Source organism: Emydura macquarii, unplaced genomic scaffold (genome assembly GCF_026122565.2).
Source record: "Emydura macquarii macquarii isolate MOO-44397 ecotype Brisbane River unplaced genomic scaffold, CSIRO-AGI_Emac_v2 contig_527, whole genome shotgun sequence".
Classification (NCBI taxonomy): domain Eukaryota; kingdom Metazoa; phylum Chordata; order Testudines; family Chelidae; genus Emydura; species Emydura macquarii.
In genome coordinates, this window is record NW_027130664.1 from 889,795 (window position 1) to 907,191 (window position 17,397).

Sequence of the window (17,397 nt, forward strand, 5' to 3'; positions counted from 1 at the left end):
TTACTCAGCACCAATAACGCCTCAACTGAAGTACCACGTCCAGCTCTGGCCACTGCACTTTGGGAAAGCTGTGGACAAACTGGAGCAGGTCCAAAGGAGAGCAACAAAAATGATTAAAGATCCAGAAAACATGACCTATGAGGAAAGCTTGACAAAATTGGGTTTGTTTAGTCTGGAGAAAAGAAGGGGGGGGGACACAATAACAGTCTTCAAGTAGGTAAAAGGTTTTTATAAAGAGGTTCTCCCTAACCACTGAGGACAGGACAGGACAAGAAGCAATGGGCTTAAATTGCAGCAAGGGAGATTTAGGTTAGACATTAGGAAAAGCTTCCTAACTGCAAAGGTAGTTACTGGAACAAGTTACCTGGGGAGGTTGTGGAACCTCTGTCACTGGAGGTTTTTAAGACCAGGTTAGACGAACACCTGTCAGGGATGGTTAAGGTCGAGGTAATACTTAGTCCTGCCTCAATGCAGGAGACAGGTCATCTAGTCCAATCAAGGGCCCTTCCAGCCCTACATTTCTATGATCCTTGAACCCAAAGAGTTCAGAAGGGAAGCAGGTTTCAGTGAAGTTTGGCTAACAGCACCACACCTGGAGCCAGAAGCAGCTGTACTTAGGAGAGGGGCTCAAACTTTTTTTTGTTGGGACCCCTTTGAAAACATTTCAGGCTGTGATGACCCTTCCCCACAAAAAATGACGATCCCCCAAGGCCATGCCACCCTTACCAGCATGTGCGTGGGCTCACTCGCACCTTGTGACACCCCCCATAATAACCTCGTGACCCCCCCCATAATAACCCCCCCGTTTGAGAACCCTTGGCTTAGAACTTCACTGTGGCCACGCTGAACACGCCAGCAGGTGCTCGGACACTAGGGGAGGGGGGCCTTAAGCAACCCTGAGATCAATGTCAGTCTTGGCCCCCGGCATGGCAGGTGAATGTGCAGGCCATTATTGTAAGAACACCACCACCCCATCCCCGAGAAGGCCCAGTGTCTGTCAGAAATCAGGAACCAGGAGGATGAGAAGCACCTGCTTCCTGCTGGTCATCACATGAAGGCCACCTCCCTCCCACCAGCTCCAGGCCTTCTCGGGCTCCACTCACGGACACCCGGATTCCTGTGGCAGCCCAGGGCAGGCGCCGGCGCTGCCCTCGCAGGGTGGGGCACCTGATGCGCTATAGTTCCCTTTAGCGTCAGTCACATTTATTGAGGTTTAGAACCACGCACAGGCCTTTGCCCGCCCAGGCGCTGCCCTCGTGCTAGAAGGGAGTGCACAGAGCGCAAGGGCGCAGGCGAGGGCAAAGCCTGGTGAAGGGGAGCGCGGCGTTCAGTGCAGTTTACTCATTTCATCACCACTGGCACCGAGCCGGCTGCGCCAGGGCCTCCCCCGACACCCGTCTCTTCTGCGGCGAGGGGGAGACGCTGGCAGACGTCTACACAGCGTGCGCCGGGGCAGCCCCTCCAGAACCCCGAAACCAGGTTCCGGCTGCACTTTCCTCCGCGCGGCCCACGAAGCCACGAGACCCGGCGCCGGCCAAGGGGAAGGACGCCCGCTGTGACTGCAGGGCCCGTCCCGGCCGCCTCGGGGCCGAGTTCCGCGGGCACGGTCGGGGTTCCCTGCCCCGGGGCCGCTTCGGGGTCCCCGATTTCCAGCCCCTGACCCTCGGGCTCCGGGCACGGGGATCCCGGGGGGCCAGGACCCGCCATGGGGTGCCACCGGCACAGCCCCTCCCCCGGGCACTGGGGGCCACGCGGCTGGGGGGCCCCCCGAGCAGGGGGTGCAGGGGACTGAACTGGGGGGCTGCTCCCCAGCCAGGGAGAAGGGCCCCCCGCTCCCTCCTGTAACCCAGCGCCCCTCCCCCGCCGGCCGCAGAGGGGGCGGACCCGGGGGGGGGGGCAATTCACAACCCCTCCCCCTAGCGGCGGGGACCAGGCACCCTCCGCGCCTGCGCTGAGCGAGTTGACCAGTGACGACTGAGTAGGAGAAGGGCTACTTCCGGCGAGTGTGTCCGTGCGGGAGGGATCACTTCCGGTCCCCCGTGCGCTGTCTCTTTAGGTCATTTCTTCCGCCAGGCGGAGGGGCGAGACGTCATTTCCGGTGGCTCCGCCCAGCGACCGTGTGATGGGGCGGGACCACTTCCGGTGAATATAAGCCGCCTCCTGCCGCGCTGGGCGGTGGGTAGGGGAGGGGTCACTTCCGGGTAGCGGGGCCCGTCCCGGCCGCCATCTTGGGCCGGCTCCTGGCGCTGAGGCGGGGTCGGTCGGCGGGGCCCGGGGCCGGCGGCGGAGCGGGTCCCTCCATGGGAAGATGCAGCGGGCGGGGGCGGAGGAGGAGGCGGCGGGGTCGCAGGCGGCGGCGGGGCCCGGGCGGAGCGGGGACGGCGCGGCCTCCCCCGGGCGGCTCCTGAGGCGGGAGCTGCGGCTGCTCGAGTCCATCTTCCACCGGGGCCACGAGCGGTTCCGCATCGGCAGCGCCTGCCCCGACGAGATCGGCTGCGAGTTCCTGCCCGGGCCGGGAGCCCGCGCCGGGGGGTCCGGCAGCCGGGGCCCGCCGCCGGGGCCTGTCCGCATCCACTGCAACATCACGGTAAGGGGGCGGGGCGGGCCCCCCATGGCGGCGGGCGGTGGGGCTGCCCTGGCCCGTAGCATGGCCCGTGCGGCTACACCTAGCTTCGGCCCGGCCGGGGGGGCAGGGCTCCGGCCGCCAGCGGGAATGTCTCCACGGCGATCCGGAGTCGGTTCGGCTCGGCTCTGGGGATTCCCGTCTTGCAGCCTAGAGGCAGAGTCCAGCCCAGCCCAGCCCGCTCTGCCCCCGCGCTGTCCCCGCCGGCGTCACAGCAATGCCGAGACGGCCCCGCCGCCGGTGCTGTGTTCCGCCCGGCTGCAAGGAGAGAGGAGCTCTTTCCCTGGGGAACTGGTTTCCTTGGTTAAGCCCAATTGACGCTTCGCTCCCCGCCAGGAGCAAGAATGGGCTGTGTGTTTAAACGGAAACATTCATGTTGTCTCGGGTCAGAACTGAATGACCCGTCTGCGTCCCCTTCTCAGCAGGGCTGTAACTGCTCTGAAGTGCCTGCCCTGGAAGGTGCTGCAGGGTTTCTGAGCAGAGTGGGGCTGGAGCAAGGGCAATGAATGCAGCATGGCGGGAGAGGAGCGCCTGGCGCTCCTGTGAATAGGGGTCTCTTCGATCAGGTGGGGTTGGCTTCTGGATTAGACCCTGAAATCTTTGCCATTTAGACATTCAACTCTAGGAACTGCTGTCTGCAGACACCACCCCAGCCGTGGCAGGCTAAGCCAGGGCTTGTCTGATTTGGGGCTAAAGCGCCAGAGGTGAGCAGTTTGCTCCTCAAACCCTGACTGCATGTTCATTTCAAAGAAGCAGACCCATGAAGCTGCCCCAGAATGCTGTCACCCCCTTCAGGTGCCATGCTTCTAAGGTACAGGGGATGCCCTTCTGCCATCTCCTGAAAGCACCATTAGCTGCCGATCTTCTGCCCTTTGCTTTCACAGGCCGGACGGCAGCAGAATTACACTGCACACACAGGCACCACAAGGTCGCTGGGCAGAACTTTGCAATGGTGCAGTACTGTACGCACAGACCTTGGGGCAGAGTGCAAGATGTGTCGCTGTGTAAACAGGGTCTGACTGCAGATATGCCTGAGTAGGCTGGCCCTGGTATTGGTGCTGTCTCTGAATGGGATTGCCCCTGCAGTGTCAGCCTCTTCTGACTGGACAGTTGCAGAAGTTAGACTGGCCAAGGTGATTCTTGGGTCTGTCTCCCGTTTGGGGGTCCCAATGGGAATTCTGGGTAGAACTGGGTGCATGTCTTTGCCCCCACAGGGTTTCCATTATTAGCCTGTTTCTCAGGACACGTCACTACTGTAAACATTTGGTCTAGGATAAACCTCTCTGCTCCACACCCTCACACAAGGTCTCTGCCCTGGACATTTGCATGCGGCTCAGAATGAAGAATTTAAAAAACAAACAAACAAAAAAAACCCCAAACATTGGTTTGGCTATGTTTGAAATGAGAAATATCAAATGAGGACTGGATCTTTCTGGTGCACATGAGACTCCTGGCTCTGTGTGGGCTGGATTTCACAGGGCTCTTGCGGATAAGAAGCGAAGTCTGAGAGTTCCCTTTTGAAGAGCCATTGAGCATGTGCAGTCAGCACATTAGCGTGCTGCTGGGGGCTTTAGGGCAGGGGCTGTGTGCTGCAGCAGCCTCAGTGATGCACACCCTTCTGTTGCCCCTGAGGATTGGGGCCTGCTCAGGCAGGGTTGCAAACAGCTTGTCCTGAGGAGAAGCACCATTCTGCACTCTTTCCCTGGGGCCTCTTTCCATGGTGGGGCTCCGGAATGATTTTTCAGAGGGTTTGTTTAAAATAAAACCAGAACCACATTACCAAGCACTGTCAGCAGGCCTGGCTCTGAATGCAAGGCAGAGAGGGCCTGGTTCCTGCCCTCGGGGAGCTGACAGGCACTGGTCTGCACAGGATGAGTGTTAATTGGACTGTAGGATTTTATTCATTCTCCTCACATTCCTGATCTGGACCTAGTGCCTGTGCATGGTGGTGTGAAGTGACGTAGATTTTTGCACATCTCGTCCTCTCACCTCCCCATACTGCTGAGTGCTTGGGGGTTGGAAGGAGCGTGTCAGCACAGAATTGACACAGATTAGTGCCGTCAGAGCTATTGTTTGTTTTGCCTTCATCTGGGATTAGTCTGCAGGGTGGAGTGCGCTTTCTTGGGCACTGTCCTGCTGAGCTCTGTCTTTCTAAGGGATGTGTTCTGAGGGGAGAGACAGGACGGCAGCTCACTCTGGCACCCCGGACACACTCTGTAACAATGGCCCAAACATCCCCTTTTTCCATGTTCTCTAGGAGTCTTACCCGACTGTTCCTCCAATCTGGTCTGTGGAGTCAGATGATCCAAACCTGGCAGCTATCCTGGAGAGGCTGGTGGAAGTCAAGAAAGGAAATACATTGGTGAGGGTGGCAAGGTGTGGGGAAGGGCTGGAGGGGGAGATATTGGAGGCATTATGCCACGTGGGAGTAAAGCCCTATGAGTCCCATCTGGTCTGTCTCTTCAGGTCAGCATGGGGGGGGGGGGGGTTCCTCTAGTGTTCTGCCCATTGTGATTGTAAAGGGCGTTGGAGAGTTGAGGTGAGCAGGTCAGGGTTGTCCAGCTAGTGAACTCCCTCTGCTCTTCTGTTGGGGTGTGGCTTTCTCATTTGCTGGCTGCAGCCTGCAGTCATCCTGGTGCTGTGCAGAAGCTGTGTTCTGCAAGGAGCTTCTCCCAGGACCTCCCCAGGTGCAGTGGAGACAGTAAGGCTGTCTAGGGCTGCGGTGGCTGCACGTTTTTCTAACACTGCTTGTCTGTCTCCTTCCTGGGCAGCTTTTGCAGCACCTGAAGCGGATAATCTCAGACCTGTGCAAACTCTACAACCTTCCCCAGCACCCAGATGTCGAGATGTTGGACCAGCCTCTGCCGGCAGAACAGGTGACAGGCCTATGACAAGCTGCCTGAGATGGCTTTTGTGCAGCTTTGCACTGCAGTGGCCATTTTGCCAGGCCCCCGACCCAAGCTGGCGCTCTGTACGTGGGGTGGTTCTGGGGGGCCGGCCAAACAGGTGTTCTGTTTTCCAGGGTTGAGGCTTTCCTTGCTCACATGGAGTGTGGCAGATGGATAGGACCTGGTTTTGCCCAAATGCTGCTGGCCTCATGCTCAGCAATGCCTTGCATCATGTGCGCCTCGTGTAATGTTCAGAGAGGACAGCGCACTGCATGGGTGCTTTTCTTCTTGCCCAGTCTCCTTGCAGCTTTCCCTGAATTGAATGTGGACGTGTTTATCTTCCCTACCTGAGACAAATGCGTCACCTTGGCAGTACCAGCTAGCTTTGTAGAGACAGATTGCCTGTGCAATGCTGGTTCAGCCCCCAACTTGGTTGTCTCCCCTCTCTGGCTATGTATCCCTGGGTGTCGGATTTTGCCTACTGCGCTTCCTCCCGTTACTGTCCCAACTTAACTCTTGACCTCTGAGGCAGCCCTTCTAGAACGAACATCCTGTAAATAGCTTCTGGTTTCACTTTGTTTGGAAGCTGAATTCTCAGTGCCAGTCCTCATTCAGCCTTCTCTTGAAGTGTTGTAGGGGATTCCGTGAGCTCGTGCTCTTCGGGAGGTCCAGGATTGCACTGAGCCCTGCCCTGCAGCTCCTGTCAGCCCGCTTTGCCAGGTGGCAGCTTCCTAGCGAAGGTGCAGCTTGTCAGAACAGACTGTCTGGTAGTGGTCACTCGGCTGGCTAGCTCCTCCCTGCGGAATGGCAGTGCTTGCACAGGAGCTGTTCTGACCCATGTCTCTGGCCTCACTGTCCCCACAGAGCACACAGGAAGAAGTGTCCTCGGAGGATGAAGATGAGGAGATGCCAGAGGTAAGTGTAGATGCAGCTTTTCTCGGGGGGGGGGAGGGACACGCAGGGGAAGTTCACGCTGTATCCAACGGTGGGGGACATGGGGGGTGCATTGCAGTGAAGCATGTAATGAAAGTTGCTGAGGCAGATTCACCTTATTAAGTATGAATTGTCAGATTCAAACCTGACTTGTTGCCATTCAAAACATGAGGCACTCCTTAGACTGGCCAGGTTGGGATCAGTCCCTGAACATGTTTGCTCACCCCTGAGCAGGAGTCAGCGGGTCCTCTTTACTGAGAGCCTTAAGGAAATGATTCTGCTGCTCTCCTCCGCCTTTGGTTGATAGAAGAAGCCTCTGTTTGTTACCAAGACTTGCCATTGCTGCGGTTCTTGGGGGTGGAGAAGGAATTCTGAGCTGGGACTGGAATCCCTTGGCTTCCTGCTTTGTCTGTCTGTCCTGCCGTTCTCCAGGGCCTGAAATTGACCAGCTAAGCTATTTGATCTCCTTGGTGTGGAGGTTTCAGTTGCCGTTGCTGGCACAGAAATCGCATAATGGAAATGGGGCTCCTGGAGAGAGGATTAGGTAGGCTTGCTAAGTGTGCAAGCAAGAGAGGTGGCCAGGAGGCAACAGGCAGCCATATCTCACTGCAGCTGGGGAGGACTCGTGTGTGCTGCGACTCTCATAGGCTTTAGCTGTTGGTTTGCATGCTCATGACCTTTTCAAGTGGGTGGAATAAACCTGACTCTCCATGGTGATGTTTCTATGATGCCTCCTCCTAGGAAATGGGTGTGCAGGATTCATACACCTCTTCACAACAAGTACAGCAAAACTTGGGGGGCAGTTCCAGGCCATACAACTAGTGGGGGTGTATAGTGTAGGAATTACACTGAGGATGAGAACCTGTTGGATCAAGGCCACTCCCGGCAGGGGCAGGCTCCTCCCCTGAGGGAGGCTGCTGTACATTACACTGGTCCCATACAGTATCTGTAAACTGGCCCACTTTCACAGCCAGCCTGTAACGTGTACACTCCCACACACTGCAGTGAGCTGGAACTGTCGGGTTGGTGAATGGACCCTGGAGAGCTGGGTGGCTGCTAGTGGTAACTAGAGTCCCATGGTTTTTTGCAGTGTGAAATAACGTAATGAAACGACAAACCCCCCAGTGCAGTTACAAGACTGGGCCCAGCTCCCCACTCCAGACATTGCAGCTGTGTTCAGGGTTGCGCTGCTGCTTGTGTTTGGCCCAGCTGTCCTTCCATCATGACAATGGCCGGGCAGCCAGGCCAAATCTGAGTGAGCTGTGCTGTGACCCTATGCACCAGGTCACGACATCACTCACTCAAATCTGGCCTGGCCGCTGCCCCTCCTCCCCCCATCGTTATGATGGAGGGGCAGTTGGGCCAAACCGGAGTCATGCTGGGACCCTGTGTGCCTGGCTGTAACATCTGGAGTGGGGAGCTGGGCCCAGCTCTGTGGGACTGGAACCGCCACTGCGGGTTGAGTGTAGGTCAGGCTCCATCTCAGGGCTTCTGAGCCCCTGGGGCAGGACCAGACCCTGGAGAGGGGGGGGGGGGGTGGAAATGAATAAAATGAATTAACACATTCCTGAAAAATAAAATAAAACAATTTCACATGGTTCTAGTGACGACACCCTGGTACACTGCATCTCGGGGCTGACTGGCACCTCCAGAATGACCTGAATCCTGGGCCCTGCGGCCTCCACCCCTGTGCTGTGGTCAGGATCACTGCAGGGTGTAAGAGGCTCTTGGGCAGCTGCATCTATGACTCCTGCGCTCCAAGAGCAGAGCAGCGGAGCGGAGCGTCCCTCTGTTGGAGGGAAGTGCTGCGCAGGCTAATCCCGTTCGGAGGGATTTCCTAGGCTCTATTCTCCTCTGTGATGAGTCTAAAAATGACAAAGCCCTTCCCCAAACACGTCGTTTATCCGGAATAGCAGCAGTTGGCTGGAGAGCGTCCAAAGCAACATGCTCCCTCCCAGAGGATTTCAAACCCACTCGGGGTTCTGCACAGAGGTAGACAGTTGGAGGAGTCAGCACATAGCCAGCTGAGATCCTGTGCCCCGCCATGCAGAGCGCTCCTCAGTGACGGCGGCCAGCCGGGTGTCAGCAAGCCTGTCTGCATCAGCCTGAGCTCAGCCCTGAGTGCAGTCCACTGCTGCTGTGTCAGTCTGCTGGGTGTAGTGCAGCACGGTGGAAATGGGGGTTCTGACCATGCTCTGTGTGGACAGCGTTTCCTGTCCCACTCCGCACCCTTCTCTGGCCAGCTGACTGCAGAGGGAGGGCCGGGGCTGCAGAGCTGGGAGTGATCTGGAACAGACCCTCCAGAAGAGCACAGACGTAAGATGCTGCTTCCAGAGGAGAGGGCCCTGGGCCGCTCTGGGTTTCACGTACACACAGGCACTGGAGTCTGCCGGCTCCCTTCTCCACTCTTGGTGACCTGAATGTTTGTCTCCACATATTGAGAGCTGCGTTCTCTTCCCCCCTGGTGAGCAAAGGCTCAGCAGCACAACAGCCACACGGCATCCTCCATGTTAAATTCAAGACCCTCCGGCACGTGGCCTAGCTCTGCGGGGCAGACACAGAGTGCGACTGCTGCAGTGTGATCTTTCCAGGGCGGGGAGGCATGTTGGGGAACATGAAGGAATGGGGGCTAATTATCAGAAGGCCTGAGACTTGGCAGCAGAGAACCCAGCAAACAAGGAGCGGTGCATGCCCACTTTAGAGGTGAAGGGAAACATGTTGGAGGGGAGCAGAGTGCGGAGCCGAGGGAGCTGGCCGGGGGGCGGCTCAGCAAGCTGCTTAGCTCTCGCAGCTGGGTGTGAATTTCCTCTTTCAGAAATCTGCTGCTGTCTTCGCCAAAGGGTCCCCCAACAAAGTAGGGGAGCGGGGATAGAGTGGGGGATGGGAAGGGAGGGGCTGAGAATTTCCACTGCGTGAGTCTGGGAGCCTGGAGTGCTGCAAGGAGTCTGTGCGAGGGTGGGGATCCTGCCCTGTGGTGTAGGTTCAGCTGGGTTGCTTTTAAACTGCCGCTGCTTGGGCAGTGAGGGGGAGCCAGGTGTCCGCTCTGAGCTAGCTCCTCTCTTCCCAGGACACTGAGGACTTGGATCACTACGAGATGAAAGAGGAGGAGCCAGTAGAGGGAAAGAAGACGGAGGATGACGGCATCGGGCAGGAAAACCTGGCCATCTTGGAGAAAATCAAACAGAGCCAGAGGCAAGATTACTTAAATGTACGTGTCCCTCGGCGGGCGGGAGGGGCTGGGGAGCAGAGGGGTCCAAGAGATACTGGGCTTGTTAGTCCTCTGCTGCTGCAGCGTGCTAGGTCCTCATTGGACAGTGAGCCTCTGAGGGGCCTCCTGGGTTTCCATGGCGGGACCTGCACCTGCTCAGTGCTCACCACGCTTGTGGTCTGCACAGTTACACGTGCCCAATAGCTCTGTCTCCAGCCACGGCCGCAGAGATAATCCAGAGTCCAAGTGAAGAGCACGGAGCTTGGTGGCCTGTCCGGAGGAATCTAGTTAGTTTACCTCTAATGCCAGCAGAAACAAGTGCAGCCGCTTCTCCTTGCTGGAATTCAGGCTCCCGGCTCCAGTAAAGCTGACCGGGAGCTCTGCTCTGCACCGCACCTGGAGGTTGGACCCTTCTAGGGCTCCTCTCTTCTTGCTGGGATACAGTTGGGGTCTGGGGGTAACAGATCTTGCCATTGGGCTGTGCTTGTCTTCACTGAGCTCCTCTGGGCTCTCTGCCTGCCGCCCCTACCCGAGGCTCTGAGTGTGTCTGTTGCAGCTGTCCCGGGGTGGGGGTGGCTGTTTCCTTGGAAGACTGGAGATCTTGCTGTGCAGAGGAAGGGGCAGCAATGAGCCAAATGTCCCAGGGCAGGAGTTCTGGCTCAGGCCTTCGTTTCAGTAGCCATGACTGTAGTGAGAACAGTGTAACAATGTGATTGCCCCTCCATCCCTCTTCCCAAACCCCTCATAGGGTGCAGTGTCTGGCTCTGTGCAGGCCACTGACCGGCTAATGAAGGAGCTCAGGGATATTTACCGATCACCAAGTTTCAAGGGCGGTAAGTGGCGGCTTGAGTCGAGAAGCTAGCTCTGGGCCTGGAGAAGGAGGGCGGAGGGACAGCTTCTGAGCCAGCTGCTGGAGGGCCCTGCGGTGTGCGCGCTGGCCTTCATCTGGTTGCTTGTGTCTCATGGTCCTGCCAGTCTGTACCTACAGGGAGAGCTGGTCTGTTGAGGCCATGTCCCTTCCCTGTGTGCTAAAGGAACGGGCCCCCCAGTGCTGTTTGGGGTGAAGCGGAGATGGCGGAACTGTATCCTGACCCAGCATCGCTCACTTAGTGCGGGTGGGGTGTGAGCAGCATGTGCTGAGTGGCAGGGCTCGGAGATGGCCGTTGCTTTCCTGATGCCTCTGGCTGGGCCTGATCGCCCTTTTGCAGTACACAGGGTGGGGGTGGCGGCGGCAGGGGAATGATTGTCCTCCTCCCCAAAGCCCCCAGACTCTGGGGAGGGGCAGTCAGTTGCCGGTGACACGTGAGGACAGCCTGCATAGACGAGGGCGCTCCCTGTGCAGTGTGGATCTGTGCCAGGTTGAGCTCATGCTTTTTTCCGAAGGTGACTTGGATCCCAAAGGGCTGCAGCTCAGATCCATGTCTGTATGGCTGTGCTCTCCGGTGGTGCTGACGTGTCCCTTCTCTGCTCTGCAGGAAACTATGCAGTTGAACTAGTGAATGACAGTCTGTACGATTGGAATGTCAAACTCCTGAAGTAAGTGGCCTGGCTCAGCAGAGCTTTGGGTGACTGACTCCCTGGTACGTGGGGGTGGCCCTGGTACGTGGCGGAGGGAAGGAGCTAGTGACTCAAGCAGCACGGGATGCTTGACAATCCTGGGTTGTACTCCAGACTGCCACTGAGATTCACATGCCCTGCCCTGTCTGTGCTTCAGTTTCCCCTGGGGATAACACGCCCTCCCCTTTAGAATGTGCTTCAGGGGAGCTGTAGAGCAGAGAGTTGTTTGTTGTTTCTAGAGGTTTGGTGTGGATGCGCCTGACAGTGCCTGAGTCCCCCTGCCCTCCAAATGCAGCCACTCACCTTCCCTAGAGCCAAACCTGCTTCCTTTGAAGCTATGCCATAGCTCTGTGCTCAGGCAGAGGGGTCCTTGCTGGGTGATGGTCTTTCCCTCTCCTCCCCAGGGGAGGATGCTGCCCTGCACGATCCGGCTCTTTGCTGGGGAGCGGGGGCTGGGCCAGGAACCTGAATCCCTTAGGGTTCGCGTGCCAGTAGGAATGGGCTTGGGGTCAGCAGGTGCGATTGGCCTGGATTTCGGTGGGCAGGGCAGAGTGCTACAGGCCAGGCTGGCTTCCCAGCATGCCCTGGGCTTTGACTCCATGGGGTTCTTTCCTTGCAGGGTTGACGAGGATAGCGCTTTGCACAACGATCTCCAGATCCTCAAAGAGAAAGAAGGAATGGACTTCATCCTCCTAAACTTCTCTTTTAAAGTAAGGCCGGCGCTCCCCATTCCCTTCCCGCCCTGCCCGCCTGCAGCGCCTGCTGTGGTTCTCAACGGCCCTGTATCTCTCTCGCTTTCCTTGCAGGATAACTTTCCTTTCGACCCACCGTTTGTAAGGGTTGTGTCCCCTGTACTCTCGGGGGGTAAGTGACTGTTCAAATTACCCCTCTTGCCACCAAGTGCTTTGGCTGCCGCAGTCCCTTGCTACGTGTCTAGGAAGGTGTCGCGGGGCGGAGTTAGGTCCTAGGATGGTGGTTCCTCTGGCTGCAGGGAGTGGGAGAGTCTCTGTATCTCTTTGGGCCGTGTTCACTTGCAGAGAGTGTTTGAGGTGCCCGCCCAGTAGCCATCTCCCCGGTATGGTGTTTGCTGTTTGTGAACGAAGTGGCTAGAGGGGGAAGGTGACAGTGCCCAGGCAGGGGGATGTGACTGTGATTGGGACAGAGATGAAGGGTCCCAGAGACCTGCTCCCCTGCTAGTTTCATAGCAAGGAAAGGGTGTTTCTGTAGAACTGAGATCTCCCTGGGAGGGGGAGGGATGCCCAGTTACCTCAGGCTCTGCAGCAAACACACTGGGCTTTGCTGCCAAAGATCTGTGCGCTTCTCCCGAATGTAACCGACTCGGGGCATCTTCCCCCCAGGTACGTCTTGGGTGGAGGTGCCATCTGCATGGAGCTGCTGACAAAGCAGGTGAGTGTCTGTCTCCAGCCTGGGTGCTGCCCTGTGGAAAGTCCTTTGCTCTCAAAGGTGGCCAGTGTGTGGCCAGGGCACCTACTGCTTATGGCATGCACGTGGCACTGCCTGTTAACCTGCTGCTGGCAGCCCATGCTGGAGTCTGAAAATCCTGCCACTAGCATGAATAGTCGTGCTGAGCTCCGACTGCGTTACGCGGCTGCTGCTTTTATTGGGGGGGCGGACACTTGCACGGGACATTGCAATGGGCAGCAGTGCCAGCCTGCCTGGGGAATCCACAATGGCCAAGTGCAGTGTTTCTCACTGGGTAGGTTGTAACCCCTGGGGGTCATGAAAGGCAACCGGGGGGCAGAGGTGGTGGGGAGGGCTTGGAGGTCGCAAAGGTGTTGAAACTTTCACTGCAGGCTTACGCAAAGCAAATCTCTTGTCCCCACTTCTCATACCTCCTTACACTTCGAGGTAACGTGTTCTGTCCGTCTCTGGACAAACACATGCCAGTTCTCCAGGCTTAGCATTGTTCTTAGCTGATGCTTCTTTTTTTTATGTCATGAAAATGTTTGCCTCTGAATAAGGGGTGACCAAGCTGAAAAGGTTGAGAAACACTGGCTTAGCTCCCTGGCGCAGCCCCGGGGGGCCGGCTGCGTTGCTGCCTATTTTCGTTAATAACCATGCCCCGGCATCGCTGAGAGAGCTGAGAGAGGCCAGCTGAGAGAGGCCAGCTCCCCCCAGTCAGGAAAGGACGGCTGTTGCCTAGTCACCAGGCCGGTCTCACTTGTGTTTTGCAGGGCTGGAGCAGTGCCTACTCCATTGAATCCGTGATCATGCAGATCAGTGCCACGCTGGTGAAAGGGAAAGCCAGGGTGCAGTTTGGAGCCAATAAAGTAAGGCCCGGGTCTGGAGCAGCTGGTTTAACTGATGCTCCTGTTCTCTGGTGCACTGAACTCTCTCTCTGGCTTCGCTTGCAGAATCAGTACAGTCTGACGAGAGCACAGCAGTCCTACAAGTCCCTGGTTCAGATCCATGAGAAGAATGGTAAGGCCTCCTGTGGCTGGGTGTGTCGGGGAGGGAAATCTGCTCTCCCTTACCCATGGGGCTCCTGGAGCAGACAGCATGCTGAAACTGTCTGTGCCCGCTTCAAACAGAATGGCTGCGTGTGCGCCTCCAGTGAAATGCACTGGTTCCCAGCCCCCGCATACTTGCACTTTCTGCGAAGCCTCATCTCTTGGCATGTGGGAGGACCCCTAGCTCCCTGCAGAAAGATACCGAACGTAAGTGTGTGTCGTGCAAGGCAGATGCTGGGGCATCTCAGTGTAGTGCAGAGGTCCCCAAACTGGCGGGCGCAGAAGAACGTTTGGGGGGCAGGTGTGGCAGGGCCAGCCCCCATGGGGGTGGAAAGGGAGTGCTGCCAGCCCCAGTGTGCCCCAGACTCAGCTTTGGCCATGGCCCTGGCTGCTGCGGTCCTGCTCCCAGCCTCAGTCCTGACCACAACCCCCAGACCATGGCTCCACTGCCAGCCCCAGGTGGGAGGGGGCAGGGGGTGCAGATGGGGTAAGGGAGGGCACGGGGCAAAAGGTCTGGGGACCACTGGTGCAGTGGCTGCGAAGCAGGAAGTCTGGCCTTGTGAAAATGTTCCTGCTCCTGGCTTCACGATGTCTGGTTCCATGAGGCGTATGGAAGCTGGCAGCGGGGCAGAGCAGGACTGCGTATCACAGACCCGGCGGACTGAGAATGTGGTCACTGACGAATGCAGCAGCTAAGGGAACTGCAGGAGTGATGCGTTACTCTGCCTGAGACCAAGACGAGTTACTGACTTCACTGGGCTCTCCAGTTTGCTGAAACTATCCGTTCTTCCTCCGGGCTTCCCAAAGTGGGGTGTGCTGGGCATATCCTGGGGGGCGCTTAGCAGTTTAATTAAATGTGTCTTGGCAGTCAGTGCTGGCACCTCGCTGGTTAAACCGTAAACAGGCCAAGGCCATGCTGCCAGCTCAAAGAAAACTTGCACACAGCATCTCCGGGCTCTGGCTGGGTGACACCTTGTCCGGCTGTCGTGTGCGGCGCTTGTGGCCCTTCTGGCAGAACTAGACCAGGTGTTCTGTGCAGCGCGTTTGACTGGTCTAGACGGGGGAGAGAATCGTCCCCTGAGCATGCAGCGGGCACGCCCTGCAGCACTGCTGGCGGTTCCGGTGTGGGCGGATCCTACAGTCAAGGCCGTGTGGGAGGAGAGGGGGCAGACTGAGCAGGTCACGCTGGCCACCTGTTTGCCAGTACCGAGCTGCTCCTCAGACACCAAGCCTGGCGTGCCTGCTGTGGTACTGCTGGTGTGTGACTTGTCCCTCCCATGGAGTCCTTCCTCTCGTTTCAGGCTGGTACACACCCCCCAAGGAAGATGGCTAGCGTTGCCAGGGGCGGGGCTCGACAGGACCACTTGATTACTTTTTGAATGCTCTACTTGGCCCTTAAGCTGCCTCTCCGGCTTCGATAGCGCTGCCTGTTTGCAGGACAATAATGGCTGTTACAGACTCTGAGGAAAAACTGCGTACGCAGTTGGACTGAGCTGAAACTCTTGCTGGCCCCTTACTAGCAGGCATTATATTCAAACCAAACTGGTGAGCCTCTTGTATCGCTGGAAACTTTTGACTCTGCTCCAGTCTAGAGCACCCTTCCCTACGCTATGGATTTAATTTATTTTCTTATTTCATGTACACTGCTTTTTTTGTTACAGTGTATGATGGATGTGTATGGAAAATGTATCTTTGGAGAACAATTACAGTTGGTTAATTTGAAGGTGCTGGTGTGACTAATTTTTTTTCAAATTCCGGCTGAGCTGAGTTCCACCCTGTGTGAGCAGCAGGCTGCTCGGAGCCTGTGTAAACGACGCTGGTCAAGCCAAACAACGTCTTCTGCGTTGCTCCTGTGCAGGCCTGGGTGGTGGTGGAGCTGTGTCGCAGATGGAGCAATATAATGTCTTTCCTCCGTTGCGCATTTCTATGTAGGGCCAAAATATGCTTGAGATCAACACTTCTGCAACCCCCATGGAAGAGGGAACAGGAACCAGGAAAGCCTAGTATGCAAACGAGGAGTTTGAGAACCTGAATTCCATGCCGTAAGGGAGGAAGTGTTAGCCTGCGAAATCAAGAACAGATTTGCCTTCTGTAAACCACCGTTTCTCACTGCTGGAGAACAGAGGATAACGTAGCTACGATCCTGACTTGTCCACCCTTCTGGGGTGAGTGGGGTGTGTGCGCGCTGAGCGGGAGTCCATCAGCTGCTGGCGGGCCTGGGGAGCAGGCCTGCAGTTTCCGTTTAGAAGCACTGCATGGTGCCCAACTCGCTGTAAGCTGCTCTGGTTTTGTCTTGGCCTGCGCTGCTGCTCAGTAGACACGAGTGAGCAGAACGCTTCTCGCGCCGTCATTTCTCCCTTTCTGAGGGTTACTGTAGAGTCACCACTAGTGCCGAGCAGGAGAAGGCAGCTTGGGCACCAAGCAGGCTAAGGGCTGAGCCAGTTCGGTGCCCCTTGGGGCTCTAGCTCCTACAATGGTGGTGGGGGGGGTGTTACTGGATGGGTGGAGGATGGGCTGACAAAGCCATCCTCTGTTTGTCCCTCCCCCCATAAAAATCCTGTGGCTGCTGACGGACTGAGTGTGTCCTGTAGCCTCTGACTCCATTTCTCAAGAGGTCTAAGACTCTCCTTTTTACCCTTTGCTGGCAGAGGCGTGGGCAGTTAGCTACGTGAGCTCAGCCCCTGTGACTGCTGTATTGTAGATGAAAGCTGCTGAATACAGCTGGCTCCGGGTCTGAAATAGTCAGTCAGTCTGTGCATCATGAAATGAACCCTCCTGCTGCTGGCCTCAGGCTGGCCTCTACTTACAGGCCATGAGCCCAGACCTCCGTGGGGGCAGATCATTCCGCATCTGCCACCTCTGAGGTTTCTTCCTTCCTGCAGAGCTGACACCTGCTGCTGGCAGCCATTTGGAGTAGATAGCCGGGGGCTCATCCCATGTGGTAGCTTCTGGTGAACTATCCCCTGCTGCTCTGCTCAGTGAGGGGGCTGGAGGAGGCAGAGTACTCCCAGCTCGCACTTGTTCCCATCTACCATCCCTTAAACTCTGCATTCAGATTCTGGCACTGGCTCTGACTTTATAGCTGTTCTCGCCCTTCCACGGGAACGTCCTGGCCTACTTCAGGCTGGGGCTGCGTCTTTAATGCCTTAAAGCCAGACTCAGCCTTCACTTACTCTCATCAAAGCTCTGAGACCTCAAAGGCACTCAGAAGATGCCCATTATCTTACCAGCAGCCAGCCCGGCTGCGTTTTACTGTTAACTGGGCTTAAGTGCTCCATGGAACATTTTACTGCCTGCTCATGTGCAAGCTCTGGTCCTGGAATATCAGGGCTGGGCGCTGTCACGCTGCTTTCCTCACCCAGTGCAGGAGAAGGAGAGTTCCTCAGACAAACCTGCTTCCCGAGTCCTCGAACAATGACACAGTGCTCTGCTGGGGGCTGACGCTGCGTGATGGGTAAGCAGGCGGGGCCGTTTGCGTGGGGGAGCTGTACTCCAGGTATGCTGTGATGTCTCCCATCACAGGCAGCACTGCCAAGCCGCTCAGGACACTAGCACTTACGCCAGCAAAACCTTTGTTGCTCGAGGACGTGGAAAAAAGACACCCCACGCGACATAACTTTTGCCAGCAGAAGCAAACGGAGCGTAGAGGGCTGTCGGAGGGAGAGCTGGCTCCTGTCGCCACAGTGTGGCTACACGACCTGTGCTGCTGTAAGTTTT

At 57.1% G+C, this 17,397-nt stretch overlaps 1 protein-coding gene across 1 annotated transcript; it reads left to right on the forward strand.

Moving 5' to 3' along the window:
• Positions 1-2,215: 2,215 nt before the first annotated feature.
• On the forward strand, positions 2,216-15,403 carry UBE2Q1 (ubiquitin conjugating enzyme E2 Q1). Its single transcript, XM_067539229.1, has 13 exons — positions 2,216-2,587; positions 4,881-4,985; positions 5,395-5,499; positions 6,376-6,426; positions 9,512-9,652; positions 10,401-10,485; positions 11,128-11,188; positions 11,829-11,919; positions 12,016-12,073; positions 12,567-12,616; positions 13,405-13,500; positions 13,585-13,651; positions 14,982-15,403. The coding sequence occupies exons 1-13, from the start codon at positions 2,309-2,311 to the stop codon at positions 15,011-15,013; spliced, it is 1,221 nt and encodes a 406-aa protein (XP_067395330.1). The 5' UTR covers positions 2,216-2,308; the 3' UTR covers positions 15,014-15,403.
• Positions 15,404-17,397: the final 1,994 nt, after the last annotated feature.